At 45.6% G+C, this 18,626-nt stretch overlaps 1 protein-coding gene across 3 annotated transcripts in view; it reads right to left on the bottom strand.

Annotated features, from left to right (window-relative positions):
* Nucleotides 1-88: 88 nt before the first annotated feature.
* LOC121689558 (hydroperoxide isomerase ALOXE3-like) overlaps nucleotides 89-18,626 on the bottom strand; it is a 39,889-nt gene continuing 21,351 nt past the window's right edge. For 2 of the 3 annotated variants that reach the window (XM_042069450.1, XM_042069451.1), the window contains one exon: nucleotides 1,797-2,265. In XM_042069450.1, coding sequence (XP_041925384.1) covers nucleotides 2,218-2,265 — 48 coding nt within the window. In that variant the 3' untranslated portion in view covers nucleotides 1,797-2,217. Of the gene's footprint in view, nucleotides 1,454-1,719; nucleotides 2,266-18,626 lie in introns of those variants that run through there. The other variant, XM_042069449.1, reaches the window with a different exon arrangement.

The following is an 18,626-nucleotide window of genomic DNA, read 5'->3' as shown; positions in this document are numbered from 1 at the left end:
ATTCAAGTGAGCTTTATTAGCATGACAAATATTTGTGCATTGCCAAAGCAGAACATTTAGACATACACATTGGATTGGGATACTCAAAAGTAATTGCCCCGTGGTACAAACCCAGCTGTTCCCTTTCACCTACAAAAATAGATCAATGAAAATAGATCAGTGACTAGTGGCTTTGTTTTGTCGGAAATGCACTGAATGAGGTTACACTAGTCAGCCTTGGCTTTTTGTTATAGACAAGATGATTTTTGGAGGTCAGTCATGAAGCTATAAGCAAGAAGTAGAAATAATAAAGGATTTTATATTTTTAAAAAAAGTTGTCATGGCCATGAGTACAGCATCCATTTTATTTGTATTTTTGGAACTGTTTTATCACTGTGGTGGTATAACTTTAGAGTCCATCCAGTCCTAGTGGGCTCCAAATAGGACTGATTCATGTTGAGAGTTCATTAGTGTCAAAGCTGCAGTGCTTGTGTGCATTGGTATATGTGTGTGTGAGTGAGTGATCTCACAGACAATGATACCTCATTGTCCACTTGTTATTCAAAACATATGTTAATATTCTTTTTTTTAATCTCTCTTAAACTGAGTACAGGGTTCTCTCTAGTCATGTGACAAAGGAATGGCATGAAGACCAGGTCAAAAGCGAAATAATTCCCATCTTCTAATCCCATTCAACATTTTACAGATTAACATCACAAAAAAAAAGAAAAGGCACAGGCACAGAACTATCACAAAACCAGATTCCGAGGCACTTGACTTATTAGGCCAGCTTAAAGAACTGTGCAACTTAATTAAATCTGACGTCTGTGTATTCTGATATAAGAATGTCGTGTGGAAAATAAACTGGATGCAAATCTGCCTGCCTCCCCACTTTGGGTGATTAAATTCATTGATGATGATAATCAAGTACTTCACTGTAAATAGAGCAGGAACAATGCAAATGGTAACATCTGCACTGTTACTGTTTAGTTTCCTGTTGACCTTGTACCATCTAGTGGTAGTTTGTTGAACTGCACTTAATCAAAATGTTTGGAGGAGTGGAAAAAGAGACTGGCGAGCATTTCTGTCTTTCTGCTTCTTCAACTCATAGAAGAACTATCTACGTCTTCCCTGACAACATCACAGCATGGCTACACACCAAAGTCAGACAACCAGAAAAGGTGTCAACAATGCAGTTGCCAAAACAACAGAGGGTGCAAATATATAGAAAATGTGTGTGTGAGTGAAAAAGTATTAGTGTGTGTGTGTGTGTGTGTGTGTGTCTGTGTGTGTGTTAAATGGTAATGCTGTTTTCTATTTTTTCTGGGTCCAGGTAGGTGTAGGGCCGCTTTTTCTCTTTGTTTCTCTCCTTTATCTTCTCACTGATCTCCTTCAGCTCCTCCTTCAGTTTGTCAGTCAGGGAGAGCACCTCCGGCTCAGAGAAGTACTTCTCAGAGTGTTGGCCCAGAGACACCTGGTGGGAGGGGGAGGGGGATTAAAGGTGGTGTTCGAGATATGAGTAGAGAAAGGAAGAAAGGACTACAGGGAGGAGACAGAGAGTATAAGTATGAGTTTAAATTATATTTATGTGAGCATGGCTGTCTGCCTGTGCTTGTGCTATGTGTTTGTGTGTGTATATAGATGCCAAGCAATTCTATAGATGCAAGGACTATGAGTGTGTGTGTGTGTGTGTGTGTGTATTTGGTGGTGGTGGTGAGTGGGTGGGTTTAGATGACTCACAAAGTCTGCACCCTTCTTGCTGGTGATCCAGGCACCGGCCATGCCCCAGACAGAGGTGTTGATGTCGGGGAGTGTGTTCAGGAGGTCGGCTTCTGTGATATCATCTTTGCTTTGCGGCGCTCCAGACTGCAGTGAGTTTGGACTGTTGGGAAGCCAGCCCCCAAAATCAAACTGAAATCACAACAGTAAAGTCAATAAATAGTGTGTATGTGTCAAGTCAAGTCAAGTTTATTTATACAGCGCATTTTATACACAGAAGTCATTCAATGTGCTTTACATAAACAAAAGCAAACAGGAATAGCTAAAGCATAGAAGGGCAATAGTCAAAGAATTGTTTAAAAAGTAAAGAAGAAAAAAGAAAACTGTAGCAATGAGGGGGCCAAGCAGTTTGGCTGAAGTTGCCATGTTACATCAGACATATGGGCGTAAGCTGTCGGAGTAAGGTGTCTAGCAATCAATGATTGACTGAGATATAAGGTCACTTTCTGTTTGGCGGCATCACAGCGGATTTCGATTGGCTGTGTTGGGCAAACGCTTGTGATATGGCTTCAAAAATCAAAATATATATAAGGGTAAGTCTGAACAGTATTAAAAGACACTGCTATTAAGTTTTAATTCCAAACACATCAACAGTTCTATCTGAAAGATAGGGAGGTACAATGAAATGCAATGCATTTTTGCTAATTGCAGCGACCTCTAGAGGTCAAAAGTCACCAAATTTCTCGCGCAACCTCCAAATGGGATCTGAAGTCCATGTACTAAGTTTGGTTTTAATGCATGAAAGGGTTCCTGAGATATGAGCTCACTTCCTGTTTGGCGGTTTCGCCGTCAATTTCAATTGGCTCTTAAGGGCAATCAGTTTTAAATATGGCTACGAAAAGCACAGCATTTGTTAGGCTTGTGCTGTAGATGGTCATGCGTAAAATGTGGTGAAGATCAGATGAAATTTGTGACTTGTGAAATTGTTTTAGTGTTTTTGATGGATTTCAATATGGCGGCCGAATCGATTACAGTGACATCACAAGTTGGCATGTGTCGCCCTAGGGACCTCCCACAGTATTACCAGATTCCACTGATACATTTTAATTCTAAACACATCAAGAGCTACAGGCCAAAATGCATTTTTGCTAATTGCAGCTCCCCATAGAGGTCAAAGGTCACAACATTTTTGAGTGTCCTGATGGGGTCATGAGCCTATGTACTAAGTTTGGTTATGATACATGAAAGGGTTGCTGAGATATGAGCTCACTTCTTGTTTGGCGCCTTAGCCGCCCATTTCGATTGGCTGTCACAGGCGAATGGTTTTAGATTTGAAGACCAAAAGCACGACCTGTATGAGGCATGGTCTGAAGATAATGTGTGTCAAGTTTGGTGTCGATCGGACAAAATTTGTGACCTGTTTGGCGGAAGTATGGCGTAAAAACCATCATGGCGGAAATTGACGTCATTGGGTGTGTTGAACTCTTGGCTTGGTCCAAGGATTCCAACGATACCTCATTTTTGACAACCGGGTCAACAGGTCAAAAGTTATGTGCGTGAATGCACATCCAACTGTGGCCTGTTGGTGGTGCTAGAGCGCTCAAGGTGCCGACATGAAACTTGGGGAAATTAATCATGGCACTGTCCCCAATGAGTGTGCCAAATTTCCCAACTTTTCACCAGACTGTTCTATGGGCTGCCATAGACTCCCATGCCAGAGGAATAATAATAACTAGAAAGCATTTCCGGAGGAACTGCGAAAGTGTGCTTGCTCTGGTGCGGTCACTAGCGTGAGCAGACATTGGAATATGCTACGTTAAACTAGCCTGGTCCTGCCATACTCTCATACATTTCATAATGTACAGAGAGTCTGGCCACTTTCCATTGCCAAGTATTAACTTCCTTGAAGGCGAGTACTCTATTGAAGTTTAAAACTATTGGATCTGCCCAGAGCCACTCTGGATCTGCCATAACCAATCGATAACGTTTGGTCCCGACGTATGTCATGCTCAAACTAGCGCACAACCTCAACGTCATCGTTCTCAGCCACCCCCTCTGTTCGGTGATTGGACAGGTAAAATTTGGCCTGAGAAAACCCGCGAATATACCGAATGCATCTTCCTTACATTAGTACTTGTGAAGCTCACATTTCATAAAGAAAGTCCCCTCCTATGATGAATGTGAGTAAAGCCCTCCCTGATGAGCTTAATGCTTTTTATGCTCGCTTTGACATGAAAAACACAGACTATCTTGCACTAGCTGCAGCATGTGAAGCAAATGAGGATGCACCTTTCTGTGTCTCTGAGGTCGATGTGAGCAATGCCTTTAGGAGGGTTAATTGTAGAAAAGCTGCTGGACCGGATGGAATTTCTAACAGGGTTTTGAAATCCTGCGCTGCTCAGTTAGCTCCTGTGTTCACTTATATCTTTAACACATCATTGGCTCAAGAGACAGTTCCTACTTGCCTCAAGCAGTCTGTTATGGTTCCAGTACCGAAAAACAAAAGTCCATCATGTCTGAATGACTACCGCCCAGTAGCCCTAACGTCTACAGTGATGAAGTGTTTTGAGAAGCTTGTGAAAAACATTATCTGCTCATCCCTCCCTGCCTCCTTCGACCCCCTCCAATTTGCTTACAGAGCCAACAGGTCTACAGAGGATGCCATCTCAAACCTCATGCACACCACCTTAACTCACCTGGAGAAGGGGAATGGGAATTATGTGAGGATGCTGTTCATTGACTTTAGTTCAGCATTCAACACGATAGTACCTCTCACCTTGGTCACAAAGATGAAGGCCTTAGGACTGAACACCACCCTGTGTCACTGGATATTTGACTTCCTCACCAACCGTTCACAAGTGGTTAGAGTGGGGGGTCTGACATCTGACTCATTAACCATCAGCACTGGTGCTCCCCAAGGCTGTGTTTTGAGTCCACTGCTATACAACATCTACACACATGACTGCAAAGCCAACAGTAGTCATACCTCAATCATCAAGTTTGCAGATGACACAGTGATCTTGGGCCTGATTAGTAACAACAATAAACAGCTCTACTTGGATCAGGTTTATGAGGTGTATTACAGTTCCCCACCGGAAAACCGCAAAATAAAGTGGAGAACGACGACTGGGTTAAGGCTCAAAAAGGGTATTTATTTATGTTCCCTAAAAAGCAGGCTCGGAAACCGGCAAAAAGGCTCGGAGGCGTTGAAAAACCGGAGACGACACGGTGGTAGCAACCAGCAGGAAAAACCCAGACAATGCTCTGCAGACCAGGTCCAGAATGAGCCTTTTGAAGAGGCTGGCCAGGTGCACCGCATCCTGGCTAATTGGATCACCTGATTAGGGAGCAAACACAGAAAATGGCAGGTAACAGCACCCCTACCACTCACAGCCAGCAGGGTGTGCCAAAAAAAACGATAAATCACAAAGAACTTCGGGGGCCGTAACACCCTCCCGCCGAAATGGTGACTAGTCTCCATAACTAAAAAGAAACAGCCTGCAGTACAACTTCCATAATATATAAGATTTGGAAAAAAAAAAGAATACTTACGCTCCTAGATCTTAACTAGATCCTACCCATCCTGATGCACGCGAGACAATGCATCCGCTAATACATTGTCTGATCCGCGGACATGCACAATATCAAGGTCATATGGCTGCAAAATAATGCTCCAGCGCATAAGGCGTTGGTTGGAATTACGCATCTTGTTCAGGAACCGCAACGGATCATGGTCGCTGTAAACAGTGATGGGGTGTGAGGACTAACCTAAATATACCTCAAACTGCTGGATGGCGAGGACGAGACTGAGAGCCTCCTTTTCAACAGTAGAGTACCGTTTCTGGTGGTGATTAAATTTACACGAAAAATAACACACCGGGTGTTCGACTAGATCAGGACCACATTGAAGAAGGACAGCTCCCGTGCCAACGTCACTCGCATCTACGGCAAAATGAAACGGTTTGCCGAAATCGGGTGCAAGCAGCACAGGAGCGGAAACTAAGAGCCCTAAGAACTAAAACCCTTCACGTTTCGAAACGCTGTTTCACAGTTATCATTCCATATATGAGGAACCTTAGGGCTTAAGAGGTCGGTAAGAGGAGAAACGATGGAGGAGAAATTCTTGCAAAAGTTACGGTAATAACCAACCATTCCGAGGAACCGCCTTAAGCCACGTCGGTCTAGGGGAGCAGGAAATGCCAGGATTGGGTGGACTTTGGCTTCTACAGGTCGCACCTCACCGCCACCTACTACGTGGCCTAAGTAGGTTATCTTGGCTTTACCGAATTCGCATTTGGCGAGATTGATTGTGAGGTTGGCCTCCGACAACCTTTGAAATATCTCACGGATTTGACTTATGTGCTCAGGCCACGTCTGACTGTACAGAACCACGTCGTCCAGGTATGCATCGCAACCAGTCATACCGCTCAAAACTATATTGACTAGTCGTTGATATGTGGCAGGAGCGTTACGCATTTCGAAAGCCATGACACGTTAATTTAAGAATGCATCCGGGGTAACCTTTAAGAATGTCAAATTTGCTGACAAAGACAGCAGAGCCTACTCTGTCTACGCAATCGTCCATACGCGGCAGTGGGAAGCAGTCCGGCTTTGTAACAGAATTTACCTTTCTGTAATCGGTACAGAAGCGGAGGGAACCGTCGGACTTACCCACTAGCAAACATGGGGAACTCCAAGCACTACTGCTGGGCTCAGCGATATTATGGCTTAGCATATAGTTAACCTCGCGCTGCAGGTGAGCTCGCTTAGTTGGGTTAACCTGGTAGGGATGTTGCTTGATCGGTAAATTCGAACCTACGTCAAAGTCATGCTGAAGCACGTTAGTTTGGGACGGAATGTCACCGAAGAGGTTTTCAAATTCCCTAATTAGGTTTTGCACGTCTTCCCTCTCAGCAGGTGGTAAATAGGACAGATGCTTAGGAAGGGCCGCCAGCATTTCTGAATCGTTTAGACGGCCAACAATCACAGACTTGCTGGGATCTGTTAGGTCATCTTCACCGGCTCCCACTAGGGAGGATAGCAAAACAGCTTTATACTGGACAGGTTCTGGTTTCAGAACCACGGTCAGCGACTCAGAGTTAGGCTCACGGTCAAAGTATCTCTTCAGCATGTTCATGTGGCATAACCGTGAACGTTGACGGCGGTCTGGAGTTTTGACGATGTAATCACGATCCGAGATTTTCCGTTCAATGACATATGGGCCACTGAAACGAGTTTGTAGCGACGAACCTGGGACGGCCAGTAAGACAAGGACTTTGTCTCCGGGTTCGAACACACGATGTTTAGTTTTGGTATCATACCATTTTTTCATTTTCTCTTGAACCCCACCAAGATGTTCCTTCGCGATTTCACGCGCAGTGTAGAGTCGTGACCTAATCTCACCTACGTGGTGCAGCACATTACGGGGGTGTGACTCACCCACTAGGGCATCTTTGAAAACGGCCAGAGGGCCCCGAGGAGTGTGACAGAAGACTAGTTTGGCAGGACTAAAACCTGTGGACTCCTGCACGACTTCTCTAGCAGCGAGTAGCAACCAAGGCACTCCCTCTTCCCAGCTCGCGTTCTGTTCCAGGCAGTATGCCCTCAGCATTGACTGATGGAAGTCTGATGGAATCTCTCCAGGGCTCCCTGACTTTCCAGGTGGTGAGCACTGGAGATATTATGCCGAATCGCAAGCTGTTTTAATACTTTTGCAAACACACGAGAGGTGAAGTTTGTTCCCCGATCGCTCTGGATTACCTTTGGTAATCCAAAGAGTGAAAAGAATTTTATTAGCGCTTGAATCACCGTTTTCGCTAAGATGTTACGCAAGGGTACAGCCTCTGGGAAACGGGTGGTAGCGCACATAATGGTTAAGAGGTACTGGAAACCGCTCTTTGACCGAGGCAAAGGACCCACGCAGTCAATGACTGTGTTCGAAAGGGTCGTTAATGATGGGGATTGGGTATAAGGGAGCTGGAGGAACCTTTTGGTTCGGCTTGCCCACTAATTGGCATACATGGCAGGTTTTACAGAAATGTCGGACATTTTTTTTCAACCCAGGCCAATAGAAATGGCGGAGGACTCGGTCATAAGTTTTTGTGACACCCAAGTGTCCAGCTGCAGAATTGTGGGCAAGTTTGAGTATCTCCCCACGATACTCACCAGGCACAATGACCTGTGAGACGACATGGCACTCGTCGGGACTGTTACGAGGTTGCCATTTCCTCATCAGAATTCCATCACGAAAAAAATATCCCTGGGGCGACGACACGAGATCACAGGAGGCACACGCAGTATTAATAAGCGAGGTGAGCGTTGGATCATTTTTCTGCAACAAGATCAACATCTCTTGACAATGGCACGTTGTTTGCAGCTAAGTGTTCAGTTTTGTTTTTATCTGTTGCAGACGACGAGACCTTGGCAACCACAGAGGAGTCAAGAGGCTGATCGGGATTTAGATTGGCGAGAAATGTATCCTGCAGGTCATCAAAGACGCCAGGCCTGTTCTGAGACATGGCACGAGTTACGGCGCACGAAGGAAACACCCCAGGAAATTTCTGCGCACATTCATCTACAGCAGGGGAGAGTGGCACGGACACGACTTCAGGTGGCGCAACGGCCTTTTCCCAAACCTCACCTCCAGCGAGATCATTCCCCAGGATGAACGAGACCCCAGGGACTGGCAGCGAGGGGCGCACGCCTACAACAACGCAGCCAGACACCAGATCAGACTGAAGTTTAATTTTGTGAAGCGGGACCTGAATAAAATTCATTCCTATACCTCTAACAAGCACGCTACTCCCGACTGCCGTTTCTTTACTCAGGGGCAACACACCCTCTAGAACGAATGATTGGCTAGCGCCAGTATCTTGTAGGATTTTGACCGGTATTGGTTCGTCACCGCCAGGGGTTGAAACACAACCAGCTCTCACAAAGGGTTTGTAATTGGCTGCTAACTCGGAGTGAATTTCACGGCCAATGTGCAGGACTGGCGACAGCTCCCTATCGGCGGTTACTAACGCGACAGACTTGGCTTGCTTTTTCTTGAGAATGGGGCATTCTGTCACGAGATGACCAGTTCTCTTGCAATACACACACACACAACACCTCATTAACAGGAGCTTGGGGACTCGGTCTGCGAAATGAGCTGCGATCAGGAGCTACAGTTGCAGGGACATCTCTGTACGGTTTTTCACGCGAACCAACTTTGTGGGTTATGACATATTCGTCAGCGAGTACAGCGGCCCTGTCTAATGTCTCCGCCTTCTGTTCGCTGAGATACATCGACACAGAGTCGGGGAGACAGTTTTTGAATTCCTCAATCAGAATTAATTGGCGAAGCTGTTCGAAGTCCTCTACGCCCTGCGCAACGAGTAAAAAGTGACTCTTTCTCACGAGCAAATTCCACGAACGTGTGTCGCTCATTTTTACGAAAGCGACGGAAACACAACCTATAAGCTTCTGGCACCAGCTCGTTTGCTCGCAAAATAGCACTTTTAACGCAATCATAATCCGCGCCTTGATAAAGGGAGAAAGACGAATAAACCTGCTGGGCCTTGCCAACCAGCGTGCACTGGAGGAGAAGAGTCCAAGCAGACCTAGGCCAATTCAAAGACGTCGCTACCCGCTTAAAATATCTGTCCACTTCTCGTTCCTGGAATGGAGGGACGAGTTTAAAATTAGCCGCAACATCAAACGATGGTCGTGTAAAGACAGGGATTTCGAAACCCTCCTGTTTCGCAGACAGGTGTAACCGAGCAATTGCAAGCTGATTAGCCAATTCAAGATCTCTGGCCTGTAACTTTAACTCTTCCTGACGAAAAAGTAGCTCTTGCATTCGATATTCATGGTCTTGTCTCCTATCAAATTTTTCCGGTACCGCGGGACGACCTGAATCGGACTTAAGCGGCAGCAGCGTGGGTGATTCAGGGGCTACTATTGGGGTTGCTGGTTCAGAAATAATTCCCTTCTCCACTAAAGCAGAAATCAGCCGAGTCGCTATTAAATGCTTTTTCCGCTTCTGTTCAGAGGTAAGCTCAACGTCATACTTCCCGGCCAGTTCAATTAGTTGGTCTTTCGTGAATGCACTAATTATAGACGCATTAGGGCTATCAACAAAGTCCTCGACAGTAGTCATTCCAATACGAACAAACCGAAGCCTAGAAAGGGAAAAAAAACAGGAGTCGTCAAATATCAAATCAGAAGCTGCAACAACCTTATGAAAATGCAGTCAACGCTTAGTAATAATTTCAAGTGGCCAATAAAAGGACCACGGTTCAAGTGCGCTGAAATTAGGATTAGATTAAACACTCAAAAGTTTGTATCAAGCGCACAAAAGTATACAGCTTTATGCTGCTGCAAAAAGTTTAAGTATTTACTTTTACAAAAGTTAGAGAAGTAGTCTACCACATACACTTCAATAACAAAGCGCTGCAATAGCGACGCAAAAACAAATGTAGGCCAAGCCTATTCAAGAAGGGCTTAACGCCACATACAACAATGTGAAAAGTGCAATAAGGAACAACAGTGCATCAAACTGAACCAGTGGAGTCCCAACCTCCCTAAACTGAAGCTCTAAGCCTGGCTGTCTTCTGGCCGTACTGAGCTCGAGGCCTCACAGGACCCCCTCCTCAGATATTGCCCGAAAAAACGCAAAACAGCACCGCGACTTCCCAAGGAAACTCCACTAAACCAGGAATGCACTCACCTTGTTAGATCCATGCACACGCAAAAACAGAAACACTCGTGACAAAAGCAGTCAAAAGTATCCCGGACAAGCGCCCAAATTACTTATGTTACGGTTCCCCACCGGAAAACCGCAACATAAAGTGGAGAACGACGACTGGGTTAAGGCTCAAAAGGGGTATTTATTTATGTTCCCTAAAAAGGGCAAAAAGCAGGCTCGGAGGCGTTGAATAACCGGAGACGACACGGTGGTAGCAACCAGCAGGAAAAACCCAGACAATGCTCTGCAGACCAGGTCCAGAATGAGCCTTTTGAAGAGGCTGGCCAGGTGCACTTTTTGTTTTCTCCGTCTTCCCTGTAACCGTATTAAGAATATTTGCGTCCAAACGGATCCATCTCAACATGACTCAACACGTTACTTTATACCCCAGGCCTATAGGTGGCACTGTTTCTTTACAGAAATTGACCAAAACTTGTGCTTTACAAACAGACAGAATAGGCTACGACGAAATGGCTAGTGCAAGGAAACCAGAATTGTTTGTGTGGACTGATGGTGAACTGTCAACTGTAATCAACTGTAAAACTAATAAACTTTATTTTACGGTTTGTGAAGGGTGCAGTCCCGTCCTTTATTTGGCAGGTAGGCCTACTAATCACCTTTACTTTCTTTGGTTGTAGGATAGTCCGTGATTCACATTAGTTTTGGCTATCACCGCAATTAGGCTAGAAACGCAAGGCTTACCCAAGTTCTAGGCTATTCTGTCGCCACATTTATAATATTGCTATAAAACCTTCGTTAGTAACAGTCAATACGTTTGCCTGCATCAAATCGCGCATTTGCATTCAGTGTGCTACCATCGGCTTAACGTGAGTTCTAAGCGTCTTTGTATGCTTATATCTGATTTCACTCGACTGTGAATGCATGTAGGCCTATATATGTTGTAAGACATGTAAAATAAATGAATGACACTGGCACTACGCACAAATTAATGTAGCCTAAACTTACACCGCACTTTCCTAATAACTTAAGTTCTCTCGCGTCACTGACAGAATGCATAAAAAAGCACCGGGAAAAACAGTGTTCAGTCCACCAAGTCATAAGCTATTGGCGCTGCGCAGCACCAGTTGTGATATTTATCTTACGGAGTGTAATCGTAGGTAATGTCATGTATGAAAACTAGTATTGTTAGGCAATACTATAAGTGCAAGTCCAGGGCAGCTGAGGTGTGGCGATGACATCATCGATACCCAAGCAGGATGTGCGGTTTCGCTGTCTAAACGAATTCAAACGGGCTACGGTTTCAGATTTTTGCACTCTGGGACCAGGTTTCAGAAAAGTGCGGTTTCGGGCAGTGCGTTTACAGAATTTGTTTGGACGCTCGGCCAAGACGAAGCAAAACCTCTGCGTTTAACCTAAAAAGCGTCTCCGTGTGGACAGGCCCTCAATATTGTAACGCATGCTGGCTCACGCATGAGCTACATAAGGGAGTTCCACGCCAGAATGAGTAAATAAAGAATATTTATTAAAGTAATATACGAGAAAGTCAGTGTAGTGAATAAAAGCAAGGTGTAGTGCGAGTGTATGTCTAGGGATATGTTCAAACAAAACAAAAAGACGACGGTCGAGAGGAGAGGAAGCCCATCTGCACTTGGAACCCAGGCCTTCAAATACAGGTGCTCATCAGGGCAATCCCAAACACCTGCACATCTCAGGCAACCTGCTTCACAGAGACAGACAAACATGAGCGCAAGTGGGCGGGGCCAGTGGAGACCTGGCAGGGTCGTAACACCCCCCCTCTTAAGACAGACGACCACAAAGTGAGCCGTCTGACAGAAGTAAACAAACATCAAAAACCAATCAATCTTTCTCTCCATATAAAATTACTAGGGCAAAAGGTCAGACCCACCAACCATCACCAACCACCACCAACAGTTGTAACAAGTAGGTTCTAAATACATCACCATCCATCCACCAGTCAAAACTATCCCACTAGCACCCCGTTCCCCCCCAAACCTCCATGTCCAGTAGAACCAGCAATTTCCCGGCGCCTGGAAAAAGCATCATTAAGGACATACTGGAGAGAAGACATAGGAGAAAGAAGATGCGTGAGACAAAATGACAGGACATCAGGCTCAATTTCCATCATCCACTGAACGGGACAACGCATCTGCAATGACGTTATCGACCCCTCGGATATGGCGAATCTCCAGATGGTAAGGCTGTAAGAACAACGCCCAGCGCATCAGACGCTGGTTCGGGTTCTGCAAAGAATGCAAAAAGGTGAGGGGGTTGTGGTCAGAAAACACAACCATCGGCTGTACCCCTCCCCCCACATATACATCAAAATTCTGCAACGCCCACACCAGTGCCAGCGCTTCCTTTTCTATAGTGGAATAATTCAGTTGGTGTTTATTGAATTTCCGGGAAAAATAACAAACCGGACGAACTATGCCCTTCTCACCCGTTTGTAAAAGTACCGCCCCTGCCCCAACATGGCTCGCATCCACCTGTATATGAAAGGGTTGATCCAACCGTGGAGCCGCCAAGACAGGAGCAGAGCTCAGCAACAACTTCACATTGTCAAAAGCACTTTGACATGCCAATGACCAAACAAACTTCGACCCACCCTTCAAGAGATCTGTAAGGGGAGACACCACAGAAGAAAAGTTAGGGCAAAAGCTCCTATAGTACCCCGCCATTCCCAAAAATCGCATTAGCTCCCTTTTAGTTCTAGGTGGCGGAAACCCATCAATGGCAAGAACCTTGGCCCTAACGGGACAAACACGGCCCTGCCCGACTACCTTCCCGAGATACACCACAGTGGCATGAGCAAACTCACATTTGGCCAGATTTATGGTCAACTTGGCCTCTACCAGACGCTTAAATAGTGAACAAATGCGGGTAATATGGTCATCCCATGTCTCACTCACAAGGACCAGATCGTCTAAATATACTGCACACCCATCTAAACCAGTAACCACTTTATTCATTAAGCGCTGGAATGTGCATGGCGCATTACGTAGACCAAAACTCATCACACTATAAGAGTATAGGCCAGATGGTGTTATAAAGGCCGAAACTTCCTGCGCACGTGGAGTCAACGCAACCTGATAGTAACCTTTTAGTAAATCAAATTTACTAACGTACCGTGCAGCACCCACACGGTCCACACAGTCATCAACTCTTGGGAGCGGGAACGAATCTGGTTTGGTCACCTTGTTTAGCTTCCGGTAATCTGTACAAAACCTGAAAGTATTGTCAGGCTTACCTACTAGTAAACAAGGTGACGCCCAGCTGGAGTACGATTGCTTGGCCAAACCATGATCTAACAAATATTTGACCTCATCCTCTAAAAACTTCTGCTTCTGTGGTGAAACACGATAAAAGCGCTGACGGATTGGTTGTGCGTCGCCAACGTCAATGTCATGTTGAATCCAATCAGTACATGTAGGTGTGTCTGAAAACAAAACATCAAAAGACATGATTAAAAACTTCAATTCCTCTTTACACTCTACCGGAAGATGACACAACAGACTATCCAGGTTAGCCAGTGTCTCAGAGTTCCTAAGTCGCGGTTGCAGGACTGCATCGTCAGGACCAAATGAGTCCTCATCAGCTGCCACCTGCTGAGACACATTGGGCCCCTCCTGCACTGCAGCCACTGCAGCAGGCTTCACTGGGTCACTGGCACCAGCACTGAAAGAGGAATAGTATGGTTTAAGTAGATTAAGATGACACAATTGAGTAGACCTCTTACGATCTGGTGTTGACAACAAATAATCACGCTCAGACACCTGACGCACAATAGAATATGGCCCAACAAATTTGGCACGAAATGGTGACCCAGGCATTGGCAAGAGAGCCAAAACCTGGTCACCAGAACTAAAAGTTCTCCACCGCCCGTCGGTCAAAGTTCTTCTTCATCTTAACCTGGGCCTTGGTGAGATTCCTACACGCCAACTTCCAGGCCAAAAACAGCTTGCGTCTAAACCCGTGAACATAATCAATAACATTATTTGGAGGTGACGATGGCTCCAACCCATCCTTTAAAATAGACAACGGACCACGAACATCATGTGCAAATACTAACTCATTTGGACTAAAACCCATGCTGTCCTGTACCACCTCCCGTGCTGCCAAAAGCAGCCACGGAAGCCCCTCCTCCCAGTCCCTGTTCAACTCAACACAATAAGAGCGCAACAAAGACTTTAATGTTGAATGGAAGCGCTCAAGGGCGCCTTGACTTTGTGCGTGATATGCGCTGCTTAGTTGTTGCTTAACGTGAAGCTGTTTTAACACCTCTTTAAACATCTTTGAAGTGAAATTACTTCCACGATCACTTTGGATGATTTTGGGTATACCAAAGATGGAAATGAACTGGGAAAGCGCTTTGACAACAGATTTTGTGTGAATGGTTCGCAGTGGATAAGCTGCTGGATACCGAGTGGCCTGGCACATGACCGTTAATAAGTATGCACACCCTGATCTTGATGGCGGCAGTGGCCCTACACAGTCAATTATTAGATGTTCAAATGGCTGTCCTACTACTGGAATGGGACACAATGGGGCCGGTTTAATTGACTGGTTTGGCTTACCCGAAATCTGGCACACGTGACAGGTCTTAACAAAGGCAGCCACATCGCGTTTTACTCTAGGCCAATAAAAGTGCTGCAACAGCCGACGGTAAGTTTTCTGAACACCAAAGTGCCCAGACTTGTCACCATGGGCTGTCTGCAACACCAAGTCACGATACTTCCTTGGCATGACTACCTGCAACACAGGATCTTTAACACCACATTCATAAGGCAACCACTTACGCACCAGCAAACCCTCAACAATAAAATAACCACTAGCTGCACTTTTCACATCACCCTCAGTTCGAGCTGTCGTTAATAACTCCACCAGATCAGCATCTTCTTCCTGCGCTGCAATCAAATCAACACGGGACAGAGAGGAAGGCAGCACGGGTACAACTAGACAAGCATTATCAGTAAATTCATCAACCACTTGCGCCTGACTCGTTGCACGAGTCACAGCACATGCTGTAAAAACATCCGGAAACTCATTTGCACAATCAGAATCTTTTGATAAAACAGGGGCATTACTGACCACAGGCGGAGGAGACACCCCAGGCCAGACGGCTTTCCCCGCCAGGTTATTTCCGAGAATCACGTCCACTCCCTCCACTGGCAAAGAAGGACGGACTCCTATAACCACCTCACCTTTGACCAAATCAGAATTCATCACAATCCTATGGAGCGGGACAGATATGGACTGCATCCCAATCCCCCGGATTAGGACACAGCTACCAGTGTCTGAAACATCAGAAAATGGCAGAACTGACTGAAGGATAAATGATTCACTCGCCCCTGTATCGCGCAACACTCTCACGACCACTTGATCAGAGCTACCCACCATTGAAACATAACCATTAGTAATGAACGGACTGAACCCCTCACATTCACATTCATCAAAAATGTCAGTCCTCTGTCGCTGTTCATCTCCAGAAGGATCAGCCCTCTCACTGCCAGACCCATCTGCAGAGGTACAGCGACATTGAGACAAAGGCGTTACTGCTTGAGAACCCCTTCCCACTGGGACCACGCCCACTGAAAGATTCCCCCTGCCAGATTTATGACGTTTATCACGCAAAACAGGACACTCTTTTTTCCAATGCCCTTTTTCTAAGCAATAATGGCAACTGCCCTCACCAGCTTTATTTTGGCCACCCTGATCCCGTTTAAAAGCATTAAAACGTCTGGGGTGAGAATCTTCGCGACTGAAACCTCGAGGCAAATCGCCAGGACTAAAACTCTGAGGCGCATGATCTCTGAATTTACTCTTGTGGGTCAAAACAAACTCATCCGCTAGAACCGCGGCTTCTGCAGCTGTTTTAATTTTATGTTCGTTTATGTAAGTAGCAAGTCTGTCTGGAATTACGTTTTTAAACTGCTCTAGTACAACCAAATTGCACAGCTCCTCAAACGTCTTCACTCCTTCAGACGTACGCCAACGCATAAACAAACTAGTCAGCTCACGGGCAAGTTCAGTATGTGTTTGTCTCTCCCCCTTCTTCCAATTTCTAAATTTCTGTCTGTAAGCTTCAGGAATAAGCTCAAAAGCCTTCAAAATAGCCCCCTTTACAGCTTCATAATTCTTCCGTTCCGACGCACCAAGCGCAATAAAGGCCTCCTGAGCGCGCCCTGTTATCACGGCCTGTAACAACAGTTCGTTCAGCGTCTCCCCAACCTCGCTCACTGCCAACATTTTCAAATAATGCAAAAAATACATCGGGGTCGCGTTCGTTGAATTTCGGCAGAAATTTTATCATAGTAGACAAGTTTGACTCGGATGTATTAGCTGGTTGGGCTGGCCATCTACCTGCTGCCATCAACCGAAGTCTCTCAGTCTCATTCTCTAACTTGATGCGCTCAAGCTCACTTTCTTTTTCCAATTCGCGCTGCCGTATTTTTAATCTCTCATATTCCAAAATACGTTCTTTTTCCTTTTCCTCAGCCTCTGATTCACGCTCCATTTCTCGCTCAGCCGCTTCCAATTTCAGTCCTCGTTCCCTCTCTTTAGCCCTTTCGGCCAATTCTCTTGCTGCCAATCTATCGCGTTCAATTTGTAATTCAATAAGTACCTTTTGTTGCTCAAAAGTTAAATGAACAGCCTGAGGAGTAGATGTACTTAGAGGGGCAGGCTGCTCAGATAACTCACTCATCGAAACGACGTCCATCTCATTAAGTCTCTCTAATACCAATTTTTGCAATGTTGCCTTTTTGGCCGACTTCGGAAGTTGAGACTCAAAACAATAGTGTTCAGCGACTTTACGCATCTGGTCTTTCGTTAGACCAAACAATTCTTTTTTCGTCGGAGCAGCAAAAAACACACTAAGATTCTCCATTCAAATAACAATCTAAAAGTAGTCCGATTGTCATAATACAAGCTTACTAAAAAAAAAAAATTCGAAAGCCCTAATAAACCTACCCAATCGTACACATCCCCCCCCCCAGTCACTCGGCGCCTGAAAGCACAGCGGAACACTTTGGCCTACTTATGCAGAGAGTGAGCTGCCCGGCATCTATCTCGCCACAAAATGCCCTGAATATTTCCACCCCCTACGTCTTCAGTGTGCCCACCTATGATTGAACTGATAAGCAGTTCCCCCACGTTCGACACACCACTTAAGCTACAAGTTAACCAACACAAAAAAGTTTTAGGCGTCTCACCTAAGACCGGGTTTGCACGTAGCTCAAAAGTAACTTACCCTATTAGGTTCCGCCAGGCCTCCCGACACCAAGAAACATCAAGGAAAAAGCGCACGAAAGGATTAATCCTGCAGCTAAGCACAGGATACCAGCGGAACTCCCTCTCCCGTCGTAACAAGCATACACCGGAAAACAGGTAATCAATTAAGCTCATTAACAAAACAAAACATGGAACTCCCCAAAAATTCCCTGTGTGTAAGGCACATCTAATCACACAAAACCGGAGTTAAAAAAAATTGTTATCGTGCATCTAAGAAGGGGAAATCTTACCGACCTAGGCACAATTTCCAAATTCAACTCCCGGACAGCCCCCACTTGTAACGCATGCTGGCTCACGCATGAGCTACATAAGGGAGTTCCACGCCAGAATGAGTAAATAAAGAATATTTATTAACGTAATATACGAGAAAGTCAGTGTAGTGAATAAAAGCAAGGTGTAGTGCGAGTGTATGTCTAGGGATATGTTCAAACAAAACAAAAAGACGACGGTCGAGAGGAGAGGAAGCCCATCTGCACTTGGAACCCAGGCCTTCAAATACAGGTGCTCATCAGGGCAATCCCAAACACCTGCACATCTCAGGCAACCTGCTTCACAGAGACAGACAAACATGAGCGCAAGTGGGCGGGGCCAGTGGAGACCTGGCAGGGTCGTAACAATATGTTCTGAAGAAGTCCAGACAACGACTCTACTTCCTTCGTCAGCTAAGGAAATTCATCAGGAAGTTTCTACATCCATCATGAAGGCCTTCTACACTTCAGCGGTTGAGAGTGTTCTAACTGGTAGCATCATCACCTGGTATGGGAACTCCACAGTTAGAGATTGTAGTACTCTGCTGAGTAGTGCGCTCAGCTGAACGTACTATAAGAACTCAACTCCCTGCTCTACAAGGTATCTATTCCAGAAGAGTACTCCTAAGAGCCCAAAAGATTCTGAAGGACTCTTCTCATTCTAACAATGGATTATTCCT

The sequence above is a fragment of the Alosa sapidissima genome, chromosome 18 (assembly GCF_018492685.1).
Source record: "Alosa sapidissima isolate fAloSap1 chromosome 18, fAloSap1.pri, whole genome shotgun sequence".
In the NCBI taxonomy this organism is placed as follows: Eukaryota; Metazoa; Chordata; class Actinopteri; order Clupeiformes; family Clupeidae; genus Alosa; species Alosa sapidissima.
Note: the sequence above shows the minus strand (reverse complement) of the source record. Positions and strands in the feature narration are given on the sequence as shown.